The following is a 20967-nucleotide window of genomic DNA, read 5'->3' on the forward strand; positions in this document are numbered from 1 at the left end:
CTTGGTAGCCCTGAAAGTGCCCAGCAATGGCATCAACTTCGCGGCGATAAGCCGCCATGAGAGGGTCCTTAGAGTCCCACTTGCCTGATACTTGTTGAGCCACCAAGTCTGAGTCACCGAAACACCTTACCCGGCTCAAGCTCATCTCCTTAGCCATCCGAAGACCGTGGAGCAAGGCCTCGTACTCAGCCGCATTGTTAGTGCAAGGAAACATCAACTGTAGCACATAATGGAACTTGTCACCTTTAGGGGAAGCCAATACAACTCCAGCCCCCGAGCCCTCCAACTGCCTGGACCCATCGAAGTGAATAGTCCAATATGTGTTATCCGGCTTTTGCTCGGGCACTTGTGACTCTGTCCAATCATTGATGAAATCCACCAGGGCCTGAGATTTAACAGCAGTGCGTGGCACATATTTGAGACCATGAGGTCCGAGCTCGATAGCCCACTTAGCCACTCTCCCTGTGGCCTCTCTGTTTTGAATGATATCACCAAGAGGGGCAGAACTGACCACGGTTATGGGATGACCCTGGAAATAATGCTTAAGCTTCCGGCTTGCCATGAACACACCATAAACAAGCTTCTGCCAATGTGGATACCGCTGTTTGGACTCGATAAGCACTTCGCTGACATAATAAACCGGCCGCTGAACCGGATGCTCCTTACCCTCTTCCTTGCGTTCCACCACCACAGCCACACTGACGGCTCGTGTGTTCGCCGCCACGTACAGTAATAAGGGCTCCTTATCAACCGGAGCAGCAAGGACTGGGGGCTCTGCCAGCTGCTTCTTCAAATCCTCAAAAGCGGTATTAGCTGCATCATTCCAGACAAAGTTATCAGTTTTCTTCATCAACTGATATAATGGCATGGCCTTCTCACCCAAACGGCTTATAAACCGGCTTAAAGCAGCGATGCGACCCGCCAAACGCTGAACATCATTTATACACGCCGGCTTAGCCAGGGAGGTGATGGCCTTGATCTTCTCCGGGTTAGCCTCAATGCCTCTGTCAGAAACCAAAAAACCCAAGAGCTTGCCTGCAGGGACACCAAAGACACACTTGGCCGGGTTAAGCATCATCTTGTAGACCCGGAGATTATCAAAGGTTTCTCTCAAATCATCTATCAGGGTTTCCTCCTTTATGGATTTAACCACAATATCGTCCACATAAGCATGAACATTGCGCCCAATCTGTTTATGAAGACAGTTCTGCACGCAACGCTGATAAGTCGCCTGTGCACACTTGAGTCCAAAGGGCATGGATACATAGCAGAAGGCTCCAAAGGGAGTGATGAACGCCGTCTTCTCCTGGTCCTTAACTGCCATTTTAATCTGATGATATCCAGAATAAGCGTCCAGGAAACTTAAGCGCGCACAACCGGCCGTAGCATCAATAATTTGATCAATACGGGGAAGGGCAAAAGGATCAGCCGGACATGCTTTATTTAAGTCCGTGTAGTCCACACACATCCGCCAAGTGCCGTTCTTCTTGAGTACGAGCACCGGGTTAGCTAACCATTCTGGGTGGAAGACTTCAACAATAAACCCGGCCGCCAAGAGCCGGGCCACCTCTTCGCCAATGGCTTTCCGCCTCTCTTCATTAAACCGCCGAAGGAACTGTCTAACCGGCTTAAATTTCGGATCAACATTGAGAGTGTGCTCAGCGAGTTCTCTAGGTACACCTGGCATGTCAGAAGGTTTCCATGCGAAGATGTCCCTATTCTCACGGATGAACTCGATGAGCGCGCTTTCCTATTTTGGATCCAGATTGGCACTGATGCTGAATTGCTGAGATGAATCTCCTGGAACGAAATCAACAAGTTTAGTCTCATCAGCCGACTTAAATTTCATTGCCGGCTCATGCTCCGTAGTCGGCTTTTTCAGAGAGGTCATATCTGTTGGGTCGACGTTGTCTTTGTAAAACTTCAACTCCTCTGTTGCACAAACAGATTCTGCATAAGCTGCATCGCCTTCCTCACATTCCAAGGCCACCTTCCGGCTGCCGTGAACCGTAATGGTCCCATTATGACCCGGCATCTTGAGCTGTAAATATACGTAACACGGCCGTGCCATGAACTTGGCGTAAGCCGGCCGCCCAAATATGGCATGGTACGGACTTCTTATCTTGACCACCTCAAAGGTCAATTTTTCCACCCTTTAGTTGTTCTCATCTCCGAAGGCCACTTCCAACTCGATCTTGCCGACTGGGTAAGCCGACTTGCCAGGTACCACACCGTGGAAAATAGTGTTTGACTGGCTGAGATTCTTATCAATCAACCCCATACGACGAAATGTCTCATAATAGAGGATGTTGATGCTGCTGCCCCCATCCATGAGTACCTTAGTGAACTTATATCCTCCCACCTGAGGAGCCACCACCAGGGCCAAGTGACCCGGATTATCCACCCGGGGAGGGTGATCCTCCCTACTCCACACTATAGGTTGCTCTGACCACCGCAAGTAGCGTGGAACCGCCGGCTCAACAGCGTTCACAGCCCTCTTATGAAGCTTCTGATCTCGCTTGCACAGACTGGTGGTAAACACATGATACTGCCCACCGCTAAGCTGCTTTGGATTGGTCTGATAACCTCCCTGCTGCTGTTGATGACCCTGGCCAGACTGCTGATTAAAGCCCCCTTGACCGTTCTGAGGGTTAGAATTTGAGCCGCCGCCCGGGCCATGAAAGCCGCCGGCGCCTGAGCCGCCGCCCGGGCCATTGTAATTCTTAAAGGCCTTCATGATTGCACAATCCTTCCATAGATGAGTTGCTGGCTTCTCTCTAGAGCCATGCCTTGGACAAGGCTCATTCAACAGTTGTTCCAGCGTCGGGCCGGACCCGCCGCCTCGGGGAGGGGGCCTCCCCTTGCGTCGCTGGTTACTACCTTGCGAGCTGGCGTTGGCTACAAACTCTAGGCTGCCATCGGCCTTGCGCTTGCCTCCTCCTTGGTTTCCCGGGTTATGCTGAGGACCCTTGCCATTGCCGTTCTTCTTTCCCTTCCCTGTCCTTTCATCATCTGAAGCGGGGTCCTTGGTACCATCAGAATCGGCGTACTTGACAAGAGCCGCCATCAGTGTACCCATATCATTGCAGTCGCGCTTAAGCCGCCCGAGTTTCATCTTCAGGGGCACAAAACGACAATTCTGCTCCAACATTAAGACTGCAGAGCCGGCATCCATCTTATCCGAGGAATGTATTATCTCCTTAACCCGGCGAACCCAATGTGTCGTAGACTCACCCTCCTGCTGCTTGCAGTTAGTCAAATCCACGATTGACATAGACTGCCTACAGGTATCCTTGAAGTTTTGGATGAACCGGGCCTTCAGCTCAGCCCAAGACCCAATGGAATTCGGTGGTAGCCCTTTCAACCAAGTGCGGGCAGTCCCATCTAACATCATGGTGAAGTACTTAGCCATGGCCGCCTCACTGACCTCCAGCAGTTCCATAGCCATCTCGTAACTCTCGATCCAGGCTGCGGGTTGTAAGTCTGCTGTGTAATTAGGCACCTTCCTAGGGCCTTTGAAGTCCTTGGGTAGACGTTCGTTGCGGATAGCTGGCACTAAACAAGGGACACCCCCAGTCCTGGTAGGGATACCCACGTCGACGGAAGCCGTCGGATAAGCTGGGGGGTCTGGTAAGCCGTCAGCTGGGGCACCTGCTCCGCCTCTCGCCGTGCTCTGTCTTGGTCTGCTGCGTGAAAGGCTCCGTTATGAGCCGGGCCATGGCCAGGGGGCGGGTCATGGCGTCGGACGTTACTTGAGCTGGTCGCTGAGACCATGTGCCTGCTGTAACTCGGGCTCCGGCCTGGGCGAGGGGTCAAGTGGATCCTGTCCCGGCTATAGGAGTACGCCTCTTGCTGCGCCAGTGCTGTCTGAAGGAGTTCCCTGACCCGGCGGGTTTCAATAGCTGTCGGAGAGTCGCCGTAAACCGGGAGAGCCGCCAGCCGTGCCGCCGCGGCGACCATGTTCTCCAGCGGGTTATTATAATGACCCGGGGGTATTGGCACGTACTGAGGCGGGGCTGGGGGCACCTGGGGAGGCCCCATCACTTGTGGCTGAATAGGGGTCCCAGACCCGGGCACTATGACCCCTGGCGGGTTACTAGACCCTGCACCTGGCGTGTTGAAGAGGTTTCGTGGATCGTAAACCGGAGGGAGTCGGGATTGGGCCTTTTGATGCCTCCTTCTCAGGACCTCATTGGACGCGTTTTGATCCATCGTGAGCCGGAAGGACTGCGCTTGAATCAACTGGGTTTGGGCGTCGAGAGCCGCCCTTTCCGCAGCCATCCTGATCCCTTCTGCTGCCAGATCCTCCTTAGCTTTCACTAGATCCAATTTTAACTGCGCCACCTCCGCATCATGCTGAGCTTGATCTGCCGGGTCAACCGTGGCGGTTAACAGAGCCGTCATCTTGTCCGTGAGATCCATTAGTACCTGAGCCGGCGAGGGCACCGGGTTTCCCGCTCCAGCAGCGGGGTTCTGAACAGACTGTGCACCGGCCATAAAGACTCCAACCTGACTTGGCGGCTCAAACGGGTCCGGAATACTGTCACCATCGGAACAACCCATGAGCCTGCCATCTTGAAGTTGATACAACGAGTTTGACTCGTCGGTGGACGACTCGCCGTCAGAGCCGGCGGCCGCCTCATCACCAGATCCAGATCGATCAGAGGGCCCTCCATGGATACATCCCACAAAAGCATGCCTTAAGGCAGGCCGGGCCCGGGCGGGTCGTGCACGCTGAGCCGTCTCGACGAGATCGGCGCAGAGACCCGGCTCAGGGCCCGGCTCACCAATCTTGCCAATGAAAACATGAATTCCGCCGAAGGGGACCCGGTACCCGTACTCAATTGAGCCGGCGTCGGGGCCCCAGTTTGCATCGTCGATGTAGAGCTTGCCGCGACGACTCTTGGTCATCCGGCCCACAGCGTATCCCTTGAGCCCTTCGAAGCCGCCCTTCAAGAACTCAAATCCACCGTGCGCTGGCCCCACGGTGGGCGCCAACTGTCGTGGAATTGTCACGGCAGATGTCCTCGAGCTAGGACTTAGTCGTGGAGCCATCGCAGCTAGGAAGCTTGAAGGGGTTAATGCGGGACAAGGAACACGAGGGTTTATACTGGTTCGGCCCCTTACGGTGAAGGTAAAAGCCTACGTCCAGTTTGAGGTGGTATTGATTAAGGTTACGATCACCAGGGAGCTAAACTGCTATGCCCGGCTCTCGATGAGATTGTTCTCGCCCCTAAACCGCTGCCGGGTCGTCCCTTTATATAGGGAGGCTGACGCCCTGCAGCTCTCAGAGTCCCGGCCGGCTCATAAGAGTGTCCGGCTCGGACTCTCAACTATTCTTGCCTTACACTACAAGTTCTACCATGATAATGATTGCAACTATGGGCCTTAAGCCATATCCGGGTCTTAAGCCCATCTTTGGCCCACCGTCTTCAAGCTTGGCGCCGGGCTTCTGGCAATGACCATATGAGTAACCCGGCCCCTCCTGGCAGGTGACTCTAAGGTCTATATCCTCAACAGCCACCGCAAGCTTCTGTTCCCGGGAGATCCCATCTTGGGGCCTTTTCCTGCACTCTGCCGGAGGAGGATTCGATCACGGAGGGCCTCTACATCAACCTTGCTTTCCTTCCAATGAAGCGTGACTAGTTTACCACGGACCTAAGGGTCCATAGATAGTAGCTGGATGGCTTCTTCTCTCTCTTTCATCTTCAATACAATGTTCTCCTCGATGTTCTTGGAGTTCTATTCGATGTAATCTTCTTTTGCGGTGCGTTTGTTGAGATCCGATGAATTGTGGATTTATGATCAGATTATCTATGAATATTATTCGAGTCTTCTCTGAACTCTTTTATGCATGATTAAGATATCTTTGTATTTCTCTTTGAATTATCGGTTTGGTTTGGCCAACTAGATTGGTTTTTCTTGCAATGGGAGAGGTGCTTAGTTTTGGGTTCAATCTTGCGGTGTCCTCACCCAGTGACAGAAGGGGTAGCGAGGCACATATTGTATTGTTGCCATCAAGGATAAAAAGATGGGGTTTATATCATATTGATTGAGTTTATCCCTCTACATCATGTCATCTTGCTTAAGGCGTTACTCCGTTCTTATGAACTTAATACTCTAGATGCATGCTGGATAGCGGTCGATGTGTGGAGTAATAGTAGTAGATGTAGGTAGGAGTCGGTCTACTTGTCACGGACGTGATGCCTATATTCATGATCATTGCCTTAGATATCGTCATAATTATGCGTTTTTCTATCAATTGCTCAAGAGTAATTTGTTTACCTACTGTATGTTTTCTTCAAGAGAGAAGCCTCTAGTGAAACCTAGGGCCTCGGGTCTATTTTCCATCATATATCTTTAGATCTATAAACCAAAAAAACCCAAAAATACCGTGCTGTAATATATTTATATTTACTTTAGTTTGCTCTTTTATTTATCTTTTATACTGAAAGTGCGTTATATCGACTAGAGGAGGGTGAATAGGCAATTTTTACAAATTCGTCATTGAGTTAATACTACTTGAGGAATTTGCTAAGTGACAAAATACAAGCAGCGGATAAAGTACTCAGGTGCATGCATAACAAGACAGTAGCATAGTCATCATGATGAAATGAAACATACACAAAGCTCAGGTAGCGTGTAAACAGGATAAGCAGGCAGAAGACAAGATGACTGAAGAAATAGGATTGAGAAAATTGAGAAAGTCTTTATTCAAAGTCTTCAAACAGTAACGATCAATTTCATCAACACATAAGCGAGGAAATGAAAGGGTTGAGGAAATAGAACCAGTAGCTCGGTGAAGACAGTGATTTGGTAGACCAGTTCCAACTGTTGTGACAGTTGTACGTCTGGCTGAGCGGCTTGGTATTTAAACCAAAGGACACACAGTCCTTACCGTATTCTCCTTGAGCTAAGGTCACGCAGACCTTGCCCAATCACTCGTGGTAAGTCTTCAATGTGACTTCCAAACCTTCACAGACTTGGTCACTTAGCGATCCACAATTCCTCATGGATGCTCTAGACCTTGACGCCTAACCGTCTGTAAGATGCACAATCTTCAAAGGTAACAAGCATCGGTTCACCACAAAAACAATCTCTTCAGTGATGCTCAATCACTTTGGGTTTTAGGTGTTGGGGTTTTGGATTTTTCCTCACTGATGATTTTCTCTCAAAGTCGTCGGAGGATGGATGCTCTAAATGACAAGTGTCAGTTTCTCTCGGAGTAGCCAACCAGCTAGTGAGGGGGCGGCTATTTATACTCCCTCTGTTCCTAAATATAAGTCTTTTTAGAGATTCGAGTAAAGGACTACATACAGATGTATATAGACATATTTTGGAGTATAGGTTCACTCATTTTGCTACGTATGTAGTCACTTAGTAGAATCTCTAAAAAGACTTACATTTAGTGCGAATTGCCTGACATGATAAGACATAAATGCCCCTAATGATATGACCGTTATGTGGATAAGATATTTGGGACAGCTGGCGCGAAGCACAGCAATGGTCAGAAATTTGAGCTCTCAAATTCCTTAGGGCTATCATGTTCCTCGTTGTAGGCAATTCGCACTGGCGAATTCCTAACTCCTCACTCAGAACAAATTCCTCAGAGACCAGAAGAACTTCGTCTCTGTCACTGAAGAAATTGACTGAACTGCAAGAGATTTCCAAAGGCTTCACTCAAAGGGTTGGGTATGTGTAGGCTTTGAGATGAGCATCACTTGGAAATTTTCCTTGTTATTATCTCGACCCCCTTTAACAGTACGGTGTTTCCTGTGACTCAAGAAAGAAAAATGAAACTACGAAAACAAAAGTCTTCACGCTTCATAGTCCTCGCATCAATATCAATATCTTCAAGGTCACACCAATTTTCTCATTTTCAAAGTCTTCAAGAAAACCAAAGTCTTCAGATGAAGACATTCATTTTTAGAGGTCGACTTTCTTCGGACATATCAAACTCCTCAGAGACATATAAGACCTATGTACACTCACAAACACATTAGTCCCTTAACCTATAAGTCTTCAATACACCAAAATCACTAAGGGGCACTAGATGCACTTACATATACCTATCTCTATTAGATCTCACTCTTGTGCCTCCTACTGGATTGATACCTTGGTTCTTAACTGACAAAAATACTTATCTCTACTTTGCTGCATCACCCTGTCCTCTTCAAGGAAAAAATCAACACAAACTCAAGAAGTAGCAAACGGTGTATAAATTAGGTCTGTCTCACAATTGTCCATGTTCTACTTATGGTTGAGAAGAGTGTGTTTGGCCAAAAATCCATGTGCCAAAAGTGTCAATTTATTTGAAGACACTCTTCATAGAAACATCGATACCTATGAACTCAAATGCACACATTAAAAACTTAGATACCACGGAGGAGGATGCAAGGACCATCAAGTCTAAGCATGGCTTGACCTTGTTCTCTTGATTGCTGCATGCCACAACTATTATCTCGAATTGGTGCAAAGAAGCATACACTCATTGGCCCATTGAAGAAGAAATTAAAATATTAAATCAGAGAACAGTCCGTCGGTAGTTGTACATGGATGTGCATATGATAAAACGCATTCCCAATCTCTCCTTCGTAGAGATCGGCGGCAACAACCAGGAGCAGCAGCGTCGCCCCTCTCAAATTTTCTCATCCCAAAAGACTCCGGTCTTCTCCCTGCACCTAGTGTACATCTTCCCTTCCCCACAATTGTCAGCACGCACCTCCAGGCAAGATGAATAGGTATGCAGGGGAAAGATGGTAGCGGCGGCGCCATGGCCGGGATTGGTGGCGACGGCAGCGGCGACACCATGGCCGGGATTGATGGCGACGGCGGCGGCGAGCGAGCGGGGCGGTGGCGGCGGCAGACCGTCAGCCGCCGTCAGGTGATGGAAGGATGGGAAAGGGGCCGCAATCTGGATCTAAGGAGAGATCGAGAGAAGGGGAAGCATGAAGGTTGATTTTTCATCGTGCAGGTATGCGGGAGGTCGAACGAGAGCGTTTGTTTTCATCATGCGGGAGGGATAGCGATGGGGGCGAGCGAAGGACGGGCAGAAGGTGGTCCTGTGGTAGTAAAAGGAACACTACTCTTTTTAATTAAGTAGAGATTTCACTCCTTACCTCTATATATACTACTTAAAAAAAGAATAGCGTTCCTTTTTCGTTCAGACGAAGTGCTTCATTCAACTTCCTTTTTTTCACTATAAGCATATCATTCCTTGAAACCCGTCTTAATTGCCGATCTTTATTGACTTACCAAATAAGCTTATGTTTTCTTTGGTAAGACGATAAGTGATTACAAAATAAAATCCTAAAATATGGGCAGGATTTGGTAAGCATTTATTTACCCAATCACATTAATATGAACCGGTAAATCATGGGCTAAAATAGTAGAATATCTGTACCCGTTGCAACGCACGGACAAATGACTAAAATATCAATTATCTTTGAAGAAAAATCAATTGAAACTTCAGAAAATACATGGTGTAACTTTTGACCCAAGGGTTACATTTTTCACATGAAATCCGAAAAGAAAAACCTGAGTGCTTTCCTTGCTAGAAACAAAAGGAATCCGCGAGTTGCTGGCCCACGGTCTTTCTCCAAACCACCCAACTCCCACCTACTCCTCTGAGCCCCGGGCCCCACACCGCGCTGTCCCAGGTGTCATTCTAACGCATCTCCTCCTATTAATCCCCGTCTCAGCGGCGCGGTGGCCGCCACGTCACCAGTCGATCCCTTCCTTCTGCCGGTGCGCGTCGAGATCCGTTAACAGGCGCCCCCCTCCGGCTCCGGCGACAGAGAGGGAGGCCACCGACGGCGGCCGGCGACCGAAGATGTTCCTTGTGGACTGGTTCTACGGGGTGCTCGCGTCGCTCGGACTGTGGCAGAAGGAGGCCAAGATCCTCTTCCTCGGCCTCGACAACGCCGGCAAGACCACGCTCCTCCACATGCTCAAGGACGAGGTCGGGAAAAAACTTCCGCCCTTTCCTTATTACTTAGGGTCCGTCTATGTCACATCTAGATGTGAGATATTATCTCACATCTAACTCCCTCTCACATCTAATTTCCACATCCTTGATTTCTTTTTTTAAAGTCTTCATGGATTTGTTTTGTCCCTAAGGGTGAGGGAGTTAGATGTGAGATAATATCTCACATCTAGATGTGAAATAGCAAACCCGTATTACTTATGTTCCTTATATGATGGATTAGTCGTTTTTCGCGCAATAAGGTTTGGTAGTTTGATGAGGTTTGGAGGAATTGTGATGGTTCTTGGATCGGTCTGATCCGTTTGGTTTTAGGAATAATTGATTGATCCTTCCCCTAATATATATGTTCACGCACAGTATCTGTATTTTTAAATTGAAGTATTTTGATTCTATTCAGATTTTAGATTTGGAGACATCTGTGCCAGCAGATATTCATCTTAGCGGCGAGAGTTCTTGGGGATTTTCTTTATAGACCATTTTCAAACGAGCCGTGGAATTTTCACGGTGCGCTGCAAAAAAAATTCCATATTCTTTAGATTCGGGTGGCTTCGATCGTATGTGGTAAAAGGGGTTCCCAATTTTGGGAGTAGTTGGTGGATTAGCACCCTGAGTCTTTGTTTCCTGTCGAGGATAGTAGTGGACAGATTTCATTTTGGTAGCTGAGCTGCGTTCTTTCTTTGAGCACTGGATTGCTTGCCAGATCTGGAAAACTCCCATATAGCACCTTACAAATTTTGCTTCTTCCAGTAATCCGTGCGTAAAAAGATTCCATGTTGATTTCTTCAATGCTACCATGCTTTTTTTCTTAGAAAAGGACCGGCCGTCCTGGGTACTAGCTAACATGTAATTCAGGGGCATGCAAGTTAGATCTGCTGCAAATGCTTCTTCAGAGAGTTTAGATTTTATTTTAAATTCAGTAAGTTTGCACACTTATCGATAAAGGAATGATCTTTTTACCATTCGACTTGGTTTGGTAGTCAGCCTTTTAAGTTTCATTACAATTATGCTCAGAAGCTGTACATAATTAAGTTCAACACAGAAAGCGCATGTCAAATCACATGTTTTTGCTCCTGTTGGCTGAATAACATCTTACTTGGGTTTGTGTTCCTTCTGGCAGAGGTTGGTTCAGCATCAGCCTACACAGTATCCAACTTCTGAAGAGCTGAGCATCGGAAAGATCAAGTTCAAGGCATTTGATTTAGGAGGCCATCAGATTGCCCGCCGTGTGTGGAAGGATTACTATGCCAAGGTCTCATCCTCTTCTCTCTTATTACTCTCTTTTCTATACATGAGTTATTTGGTGCTGTTATATCTGTTTAATGCATTTCTTCTTCTGTGATGTAGTTTCTAGAAATATTGTGCTGTTGTTTATTATTATGTTTTTCTTTCCATATGAAATATAGATTATAGATACAGTATGACAGTGGCCCTAAAAGTTCTACTAAAATGTCATTATCAGTGGCTAGTAGTAGTTGGCACTGATGCACTAGAATATGTGTCCTAACTTCTGTCCCCACATGTAACACCAGCTGTGCGTTGAGAAATATTTATCAAGTTGTTGGCTGGTGGGGTTGGTGCATTTTGAACCACAAGTAGCCAACTCCAGTACTCCTATATGCCGTCCCACTCCCACCATTGTGTAGCTATCAAGATCCATGATATAACACCAGTGATATATGTGCAATGTGGCAATCTAGTTGCTTACGTAAAGTGGGGAATATGCTTTCATATTAATCTGTGTGCACAATAATCTTTTGAAATACCAGTGGTTTTCCTTTTACCCCTTTTGAATGTATATTAGCATAAATGCTGTTGTGATTTCTGTTCTTATCTACCTTAGCTTTTCGTTCTACCCCAAAATGGTTTTGTACTATATTACGAGATAGCTAGTCATTTTGGCTTGTTGGATTAAGCGGTGTATGACTCTAGAGAAACAGTTATATTCATCAGAGTGTTGCAGCAGGATCAATTTGGTGACATAATCGAATTCTGATATCCTAAGTGATCTAGCCCCAGATGATGACTTGTTAGCATAAACATTTACATTCATTCTTTAGAGTGTGCAGCAGGATCTGTTCGAGGATACAATCGGTCTCTGAGATTCTGTGTAACTAAATTTCCCTATCAGGAGTTTGGTCGAACAAGGGGGGACATAGGAATATATCTGGTGCTGGCAAAGGGGCCAGACCCAGAAGGGTCAAATTGGTTTTACAATGGACACTTGGATAGTGGTGCAGTTACTAAGAGGGGGCTAATAACGGCTTGGGGTAGAATAAGTTCATAGTTGAAACAGCAAATGTATACACAAAAGCCATTTGCGTTTTCTCGAAAAATGTATACATATATATCAGATAAACTCAGCAATCAACCTGACTGGGCAAGACTTTAGCTGGGATGTCATTAGGAATGCCCTCAACAAATTATTTATTCTCGTATCAACTTGTTTTTTTATAGTACTCTTTTTGATACTGTAGCACTGAGCTCTTGAATTGCATGATGCAGCCAAGAAGGCTTAACTGCTCAATCACCGATTTTGGTGCATTATGCATATATATACTTGTGTTGTCTGCATGCATGGCGGGCTCTATTATTCCTGATGATGTAGTTCTGACTTACTACCTCTGTTCATAAATAAAAGACGTTTTGGCAGTATAGATTGAACTGTCAAAACGTCTTAGATTTAGGAACGGAGGGAGTAGTAGTGTACTTCTGTCATTCTGAGTACTGGTGCGGCAACAATTCCTGGATTTCATCTGTTTGATGCTATCTTCTGATTTTCCTGCTGTCAGGTTGATGCAGTGGTGTACCTTGTGGACGCGTATGACAAAGAGAGGTTTGCCGAATCCAAGAAGGAGCTCGACGCCCTCCTCTCAGACGATTCGCTGGCCACCGTCCCCTTCCTGATCCTGGGCAACAAGATCGACATCCCCTATGCCGCCTCAGAGGAAGAGCTCCGCTACCACATGGGTCTTAGCAACTTCACGACTGGCAAGGGCAAGGTGAGCCTCAGCGAGTCCAATGTCCGCCCCCTGGAGGTCTTCATGTGCAGCATCGTCCGCAAGATGGGCTATGGCGAAGGGTTCAAGTGGATGTCGCAGTATATCAAGTAGGTCAGGCAGGGGGGAGTGGTGAAAGAAACAAAAGAGTTATAACTAGTCATGGTGATAATCCTGTTTTACCTTGTCACAAGAGTGTTAGGGAGCTAGCTGGTCATGGTGCCAGTACATATGTGATGTAATGGATGTAGTTCAAAGTCTGGGGACTCCGTCCTAGATTTTTTTGGTTGAGTTATTACAATGTGATGTCGAAAAGGTGATATGCTTTGGACTCCATTGCTGGTGCTCCATGGTATTCTGAATGATGGTCATAGCAGCCTCGTGCATCCAGATTTGCTGTTCTTTGTGTTTTTGCTATTCTCTGAAGCTGGTGCTCCCCAGCAGCTGGTGCGCTGACACACCTTTCATCAGTATTCAGTCAATTTGAGGGTTGTCATCTATTTTTTCGGCCCCTACAAATGAACAGTTGCAGTTCAGTAGTATCTAATTTGCAGATATTCTGCTTGCGTTTTACTCGTGGTTGACTCGCCAGCATCTTTGAAACTCTACCATATTCGATGGTTTTATTCTTGGACTTGCTCATGAATTCTAATTCTGCTGAGAATAATTGCAATAAACCAATTTTGTCCCGTTTAAAATCCAAAGTTGACCTTGCAACCAAAAGAAGGAAATGCTAAAGAATTTAAGCATGGCAAATCGGTTTTTTTATGACAAATTATGTTGTCTCAAGGATAAAATGGGGGAAGGCGATGGTCCTAGACTCTATTCCCATTGAGGTGTGGGGAGGTTTTGAAGACATAGTGATAGTATGGCTAACTCAGTTTTTCAACATTATTTTTCGTCCAAATAAGATGCCCAAAGAATGAAGGCGGAGTATATCAGTACCATAAAATTAAACTGATGAGCCATACAAAGAAGCTATGAAAAATAAACATTGAGCACCGTTTAAGAAGAATGACAAGCGTGCTCAGTTTGGTTTTATGCCTAATACAATAACTTATGAAAAGATAGGAAAAGAAGAACTTCATATAACTTATGAAAAGATAGAGGAAAAGAAGAACTTCAATATGCAACTGGAGTATCTGCTCTCGAGATCAAATTCTCCTAGATGAACAATAAAATAAAATAAACAGTAAAAAACAAAAAAGCCTGATTTTTTTGGTAAACTTTAACAAATGTTTTTTATGCTTACAAAATTCAGCACCAAATGATATTTGTGGAAGTCGTGGCAAAAAAAAATCAATGTTTCAAAAATGCTAGTTTTGAAAATATTTTGGAGTCCTGATTTATTTGCCACACCTTCCACGAATGTCATTCCATTCTAAAATTTTACAATCATACAAAACATTTGTGAAAGTCGACCACAAATTCTTTTAGAATATTTAGAATTGTTTACTATTTTTTCAACTTTACTATTCATCGGAGAGTATTTGAGCTCGGGATCAGAATAAAACTTTAGTTTAATATGGTGTTAATTGACCTAAAGAAGGCCCACAATATAATACCACAAAATGTCATGTGGTAGGCCGTGGAGAAGCACACCCAACATAACAGACTTGGCCAAATCGGCCGGCCCGATACGGCTCGACCTGGGTTATACAAGCCCGACACGGCATGGCTCGTCCAGACACAACAAGTACACAGGTCATGCTGGGCCGGCACGCATGCTACGCTCCGTGGCCCAGGCACGAGCCCTATGTTATACTGGCCGGCACGCCAACCCACGTAGAATTTAGCCTATTGGGATGTTTTGGACCTATATTAAGCCTATTGGGCTGTATAAAAATAAAACAAATCGGTCGTGCCGTGCTGGCACTCGTGCCCAACCTCGTGTCCCAGGCACGGCCCTAGGCAGGCCACATGCTGACATAACCTGATTATAAATGTGTCGGGCCAGGCCCACCATGGGTTGGGTGACGGTGCCATGGACGGGGGTGCTAGCCACGTCGGCCTGTTAGTCATGGGCCGGGCCAACGACCTCGGACTGAAGAATGGGCCATATTTACCATGACCCCCGCCGTGCTCAGATGGAATAGTCTGAAGATCTGTGCACACTTCAAGACATGTTCAAATCATCGGCAAGCTTATCCCTGGATGTAACCGACCTATATGTAATCCTAGGTACCCCCGGTTCCTATATAAGCAAAGGGGTTTAGCTCGTAGGGTTAAGTTACATTCATACACATACGATCTCGAGATAGACCATCATATATCTTGTACCCCATCACAATCAATACAACCAAAGCACGCGTGGGGTTTTACCTCTTCGAGAGGATCTGAACCTGGGTAAACATCGTGTCTCTTGTTCGTCCTGTTATCATCAAGCCAGGATCACCAGTTCGGGACCCCTACCCGAGATCTGACGGATTTAACCTGGACACCGGGCACGTGAGCTATCGGGCCACACACTAAGACTGTCCCATTTGGCCATGTTTGCAACAAAGTACATTGCGCTCATCAAAGACATGTACGGTAAATATTGTGACAAGTGTTCGAACAAGTGATGGCCACATTGATGACTTCTCAATTAAAATAGGACTACATAAAGGGTCAGCTTTGAGCACGTATCTTTTTTGCTTTGGTGATGGATGAGGTCATAGGGGATATACAAGGAAATATCTCATGTTGTATGCTCTTTGCGGATGGTGTGGTGCTAATCGATGATAGTTGGATGGGGGTTAATAGAATTGGAGCTATGGAGACAGATTTTAGAATCGAAATGTTTTACCTTAGTAGAAATGAGACCGAGTACATGAGGTGTGTTTTTAGTACTACTAGGCGCGACGAGAAGGAAGCTAGCTTTGATGGGTAGGTGGTGCCTCAGAAGGACACCTTTCTGTATCTAGGTCGATGCTGCAGAAGGATGGTGATATTGATGAGGATGTGACTCATCGAACCAAAACAGAATGGATGAAGTGGCGCCAAGCTTCTTGCATTTTTTGTGATAAGAGAGTTCCACAAAAGCTAAAAAGCAGATTCTATAGGACGGTGTTTGACCTGCGATGTTATATAGCGTTGAATGTTGCCCAACTAAATGGCGACATGTCCAATAGCTAGGTGTAGTAGAGATGTGCATGTTAAGATGGATATGTGGCCACAGAAGAAAAGATCGGTCCCAGAATGATGATATACGTGAGAGAGTTGAGTGGCGTCGATTAGAGAAGCTTGTCCAACATCGTCTAAGATGGCTTGTGTTTCAATGCATGCCTCCAGAAACGCTAGTGTATAAATGGCGGTTAAGGCGCATTGATAACGTCAAGAGAGGTTGAGATAGACTAACCTAACAACAAAGGAGTCTGTAAAGAGATACATGAAAAACTTTGTTGGTGTTGTTATATGTTATCGCGAGGATGACAATTTTCTTTAGCAAGCACGACATTCCTAGCAAAAATTTAAAAATGACATGAATTCCTCATGCTTGTCCAACATTGTCTAAGATGGTTTGTGTTTCAATGCATGCCCCCATAAACGCTAATGCATAAATGGCGGTTAAGACGCATTGATAACTTCAAGAGAGGTTGAGATAAACTAACCTAACAACAAAGGAGTCTGTATGTTATCACGAGGATGACAATTTTCTTTAGCAAGCACGACATTCCTAGCAAAAATTTGAAAATGACATGAATTCGTCATGCTTGCTAAAAGAAAATACCATACTCGTGACAACACAATTTACTATCTGAGCGTTGGATTTGCCATGCTCATAAAACCGGCATTCGATTTGCAACGAAATCCAAAAAAAAACATAAACAAATCATAGACCCGGATTTTAAACTTCACCTGCCCAAATTTGAAAACTTGAATTGAAGTTGAATTTTCATTCTTGATGTGATTTCAGAATGGTTAGCTGAGAACTCTCCACTAAAACCCTGCAAACCTCTGAATTTCTTCTTTTAATATACTCCTGCGCCGCGCCACTCTCCACTAAACACAAGACAGGAGAGACACCGCGCCACTCCCCCAAAACATTTTGTCTGAATTTCTTTGGCTTCCCAGTCGAAGCGGATGGCGATGGCAGGCAGGAGGCGCCCCGATCTCCTCCTGCGCCGCCGCGCCAATCTCTCAGCCCGTAGCCCGCTGAGATCCAACCTTTCCACCGTGTCCGGCCGGAGACCGCCCGAACCCGCCGACCCGGCCCGCGCGGCGTCGATCCTGGCCGAGAAGGACTGGTTCGCGCGGCTCAACTCGGAGTTCGCCGCCGCGCTGCCGCGCCTGGGCCCGCGCTTCGTGGTCCGCGTGCTGCACGCCGCCGTGCCCCTCGAGCCACGCCTCTGCGTCCGCCTCTACGTCTGGGCGTCGCGGTTCGGGACCCACTTCGCGCGGGACGCCTCGGTGCGGCGGGCCCTGGAGGACGCGCTGTGGCGGCGCGGGCCGCTCGTGCTGTCCGCGGCGCTGGTGGCGGAGGTCAGGGGCTGCGGGTGCGAGGTCTCCGAGGAGCTGCTCTGCTCCATGATCGCCAGCTGGGGCAGGCTGGGCCTCGCGCAGTACGCGCACGAGGTGTTCGTGCAAATGCCGCGTCTCGGGCTGAGGCCCAGCACGGCGGTGTACAACGCCCTGATCGCCGCGTCTGTGAGGGCTGGCGCCGTCGACACGGCATACCTCAGGTTCCAGCAGATGCCTGCGGATGGGTGCCAGCCGGACTGCTTCACCTACAACACACTCGTTCACGGGGTCTGTCGTAGTGGGATCGTCGATGAGGCGCTCCGGCTGGTGAGGCAGATGGAGGGCGTCGGGATCAAGCCGAATGTGTTCACTTACACGATGCTGGTTGATGGGTTCTGCAATGCTGGCAGGCCAGAGGACGCACTTCATGTGTTCAATACGATGAAGGATAAGGGTGTATCGCCGAATGAGGCCTCGTACAGGACTTTGGTTCATGGTGCGTTCCGGTGCTTGGGGAGCCACAAGGCGTATGAGATGCTTAGTGAGTGGATAGGACGTCAGCCTCCACTGCACCCAAGTGCGTGGCATACTATGCTGTATTGCTTATCAAAGAACGAGATGGCCAAAGAGGTAGTTGAGGTCGTGAAGAAGATGAAAACTAGGGGTCTTCTCCTCGACAATGCTATGTTTGGCATTGTGGTCTCTTGTGCTGTGAAGTGCCTGGAGTTGAGTGATTTGTGTGAGTTGGTTGATGATTTCGTAAAGAAAGGCGGGAATCCTGGATTTCATGTCTATATTATGATCATCAAATCCTTACTGGACTGCAAAAGTTCTTCAAAGGCAAACCACTATTTAGAGCGCATGGTTTTAGATGGGCTCTTGTCTAGTGTGGCATCTTATAACATGGTGATAGATTGCTTTGTCAAGGAAGGTGCAGTGGATAGGGCAGTGGAGATTATAAAACAAATGCGAGAGAAAGGTTTCCTTCCAAACCTTGTTACCTTTAATATACTGATAAGTGGTTACTCAAAGTTAGGGGATGTACATAATGCAAAGGCTGTTCTTAAGTTGCTTATGGAAGATGGTTTCATGCCAGATATCATTACTTTTACCTCCCTCATTGACGGGCTATGCCATGCCCATCAGATGGATGATGCGTTTGATTGCTTCAGTGAGATGGCAGAGTGGGGTGTTAGACCAAATGCTCATACTTACAATGTACTAATGCGCGCGCTTTGTTCAGTCGGGCACGTTAACAAGGCCATTGATCTTCTTAATAAAATGAAAATAGATGGCATTACTCCCGATGCATATTCCTTCAATGCTCCCATTTTGAGTTTTTGCAGAATGAAGAAAGTAGATAAAGCTCGTAGTATTTTTAATGCCATGCTAAGATTAGGTGTTGTTCCAGACGGTTACACATGCAACATCCTGATTAAAGCTCTTTGTGATGAAAAGAGAGTTGATGATGCCAAAGAAATTCTAGCTGCAACTGAGTCTAGTGGCTGTACTGTGACCGATCATCATCACTCATACTGGCCAATTGTTTCTGCACTTACTAAAATGGGTCGATTCAGTGAGGCAGGACAGTTGATGAACAAATGTCACATCAGAAATGTTCAGTTGGATTGTGGTTCTAATCGTACCACAGAGCCTGCAATGCATGCCCGAGTTGTCAATGTGTGAGTTGTGATTTGGTATCTACATGCTATTTGGCACATGAATGATTGCCCTCCTCCTGCAATGAAGGCTCACAACTGGCTCATCTTTGCTAAGGTGCAGTAGACCAACACCACTGTCCATAACCGCTCCTTGCAATCTGTTTTGATGATATTTCATTTGTCCTGCTCATTTTCTTATCGAGTAAAGTATAACTGTTAAATCTTATTTCCAGATGAATCACCTGGAACTTCTCAGCGCCCATTGCTTTGTAGTGCATTTCAGGAATGATATGGATTTGCACATTTCTGTCTGAAAATCTTTGCAGAAGAAGTCAGTATGTTTCTTCTAGCTCTTTGCATGTTTCGGTGAATTCTCTACTTAAAGGGATGAACTTCATGCAAAATATTATAGCTGCTTTTAATTTGCGAATACTGGAGAGGAAAGACCGCAAGCTAACATAAAGTGAATTTCATGTACTTCTAGGACTAGTTTCATTTTATTTTGGGTTGTATATGAAAATTGAATTAAAGAGGATTAGGAAATTTAGTTTGAAACAAAGGGTATTCAGAAATTTCTAGTAGTCCTCAGTAAACATGTAACATCGGGTGCAACATTCCTATAATTCTATGTACTTTTAGAGTCTTAAAGCTGCTCACACACAAATCTGGCCGTGGAGACTGTGATGCTTTCTGTAATTAGGATGGCAGAAGTATCCCAAGAAGAGCAGTCCGTAGCTTCATATTATGTGTGTTGCTAAAAGTTATTTGTGCCTTGGCATATTAAGCAGCGACCTTGGAGTGGTAATAAAAAATGCAACACAGCAATTGTCTCAACTTCTCATTGAAGATGAAGACTTGTTAAGAATTTCTCATTTATCTCCTTTTTTTTTGCAGGGCTGCTGATTTCCAAAAGGATTCTTATGCTTGTGTGCAAATGCTGTTCTCCTGGAAAACAAACATTTCACATCATGCAAACTCGATTCTGCGGAGGATGATTGCTTCCAAATCCTCCTTGAGTTTCTGGTGTTTCAGACTGCACCCCAACAGCGCTCCATGGTGACTGTGTCTACCGGTCATGGGGGAGTTTGTTATGTGAATTCTCATCGCTGCTCAACTTCTGTTCAACCTTACGGGGGCTAGCTTCTCTTCTTATTCATGACCTGTTCATGGTGAGGAGGTGCGTTATTCTGGTCTTGAGGCTACTTAGAGCGTTGAACTGACACCTGGAGATGAATAACGCCGATTCACATGTGCGGCCTCCTGCACCCAGTTGTTACAGCTGTATATACACCAATTGTTGCAGTTGTATATACAGTTGCAATTTAGAATTGATTCTAGAAACTACACTCGTTACTTCAGACCAGGATGCATATATAAAGCTTAATTGGTCAGACGTCTCCTATCATGTGTGATCTCCTGAACCACATTACTTCACATGCAGGATCCTCCATGTTGTTACAACGGTTTAGTATACATTTTTTTTAATTTCATGGGATTCTTTGTTTGGACCTGAACCTGTTCTTTATTTATCTTTTAGAGAAACGAGGAATCTTGAATAAACCAATCATGTGCATGATTCTGTTATTACAGAAACCAAAGGTGGCATAAGCATATACATATAATTGGTTTCTTTAACACTTCGATCGTAAACCAGTGCCTACTAGATTTTGTTTCAGAAGAAAATAATTCACAAAGAATGATACGTACTATACATAAGACCTGGCTGTGGTCACTAACTGTCCCCAGCAATATTTAGAGAAGTGGATCTTTTGTGGATGTGGTCACCAACTGTCCCCAGGTGGTTGAAGGCTTGAGGTGGAGGATAATGATGATAGTGGACTGCAATCTGATGCGGCATGTATGCCCCAATCTCCTAGCAGTT

General features: G+C 46.2%; 2 protein-coding genes across 5 annotated transcripts; both read left to right on the top strand.

The window, feature by feature from the left end:
- Positions 1 to 8773: 8773 nt before the first annotated feature.
- LOC123119766 (GTP-binding protein SAR1A) lies at positions 8774 to 13371 on the top strand. Its single transcript, XM_044539676.1, has 6 exons — positions 8774 to 8884; positions 8975 to 9067; positions 9325 to 9368; positions 9772 to 9961; positions 11103 to 11234; positions 12775 to 13371. The coding sequence occupies exons 1-6, from the start codon at positions 8774 to 8776 to the stop codon at positions 13093 to 13095; spliced, it is 891 nt and encodes a 296-aa protein (XP_044395611.1). The 3' UTR covers positions 13096 to 13371.
- Positions 13372 to 16970: 3599 nt separating this feature from the next.
- On the top strand, positions 16971 to 20595 carry LOC123119767 (putative pentatricopeptide repeat-containing protein At3g16890, mitochondrial). Of its 4 annotated transcripts, none has more exons than XM_044539679.1 (3): positions 16971 to 19200; positions 19319 to 19886; positions 19980 to 20595. In XM_044539679.1, exon 1 carries the CDS (start codon positions 17047 to 17049, stop codon positions 19108 to 19110), a length of 2064 nt encoding a protein of 687 aa, XP_044395614.1. In that variant the 5' UTR covers positions 16971 to 17046; the 3' UTR covers positions 19111 to 19200; positions 19319 to 19886; positions 19980 to 20595. The 4 variants fall into 4 exon arrangements, with proteins under 4 accessions (XP_044395614.1, XP_044395613.1, XP_044395615.1 ...); XM_044539678.1 differs by having other exon boundaries at positions 19319 to 19420; XM_044539680.1 differs by having other exon boundaries at positions 19319 to 19416.
- Positions 20596 to 20967: the final 372 nt, after the last annotated feature.

This window comes from Triticum aestivum, chromosome 5D (assembly GCF_018294505.1).
Source record: "Triticum aestivum cultivar Chinese Spring chromosome 5D, IWGSC CS RefSeq v2.1, whole genome shotgun sequence".
Taxonomy (NCBI): Eukaryota; Viridiplantae; Streptophyta; class Magnoliopsida; order Poales; family Poaceae; genus Triticum; species Triticum aestivum.

Coding starts and splice junctions, on each gene's coding strand:
- LOC123119766 (XM_044539676.1), top strand. CDS start 8,774: ATGGCCGGGATTGGTGGCGACGGCAGCGGCGACACCATGGCCGGGATT. Junction 9,068..9,324: donor GGGCAGAAGGTGGTCCTGTG/GTAGTAAAAGGA, acceptor AAATATGGGCAG/GATTTGGTAAGCATTTATTT. Junction 9,369..9,771: donor AATCACATTAATATGAACCG/GTAAATCATGGG, acceptor ATCCGTTAACAG/GCGCCCCCCTCCGGCTCCGG.
- LOC123119767 (XM_044539677.1), top strand. CDS start 17,047: ATGGCGATGGCAGGCAGGAGGCGCCCCGATCTCCTCCTGCGCCGCCGC.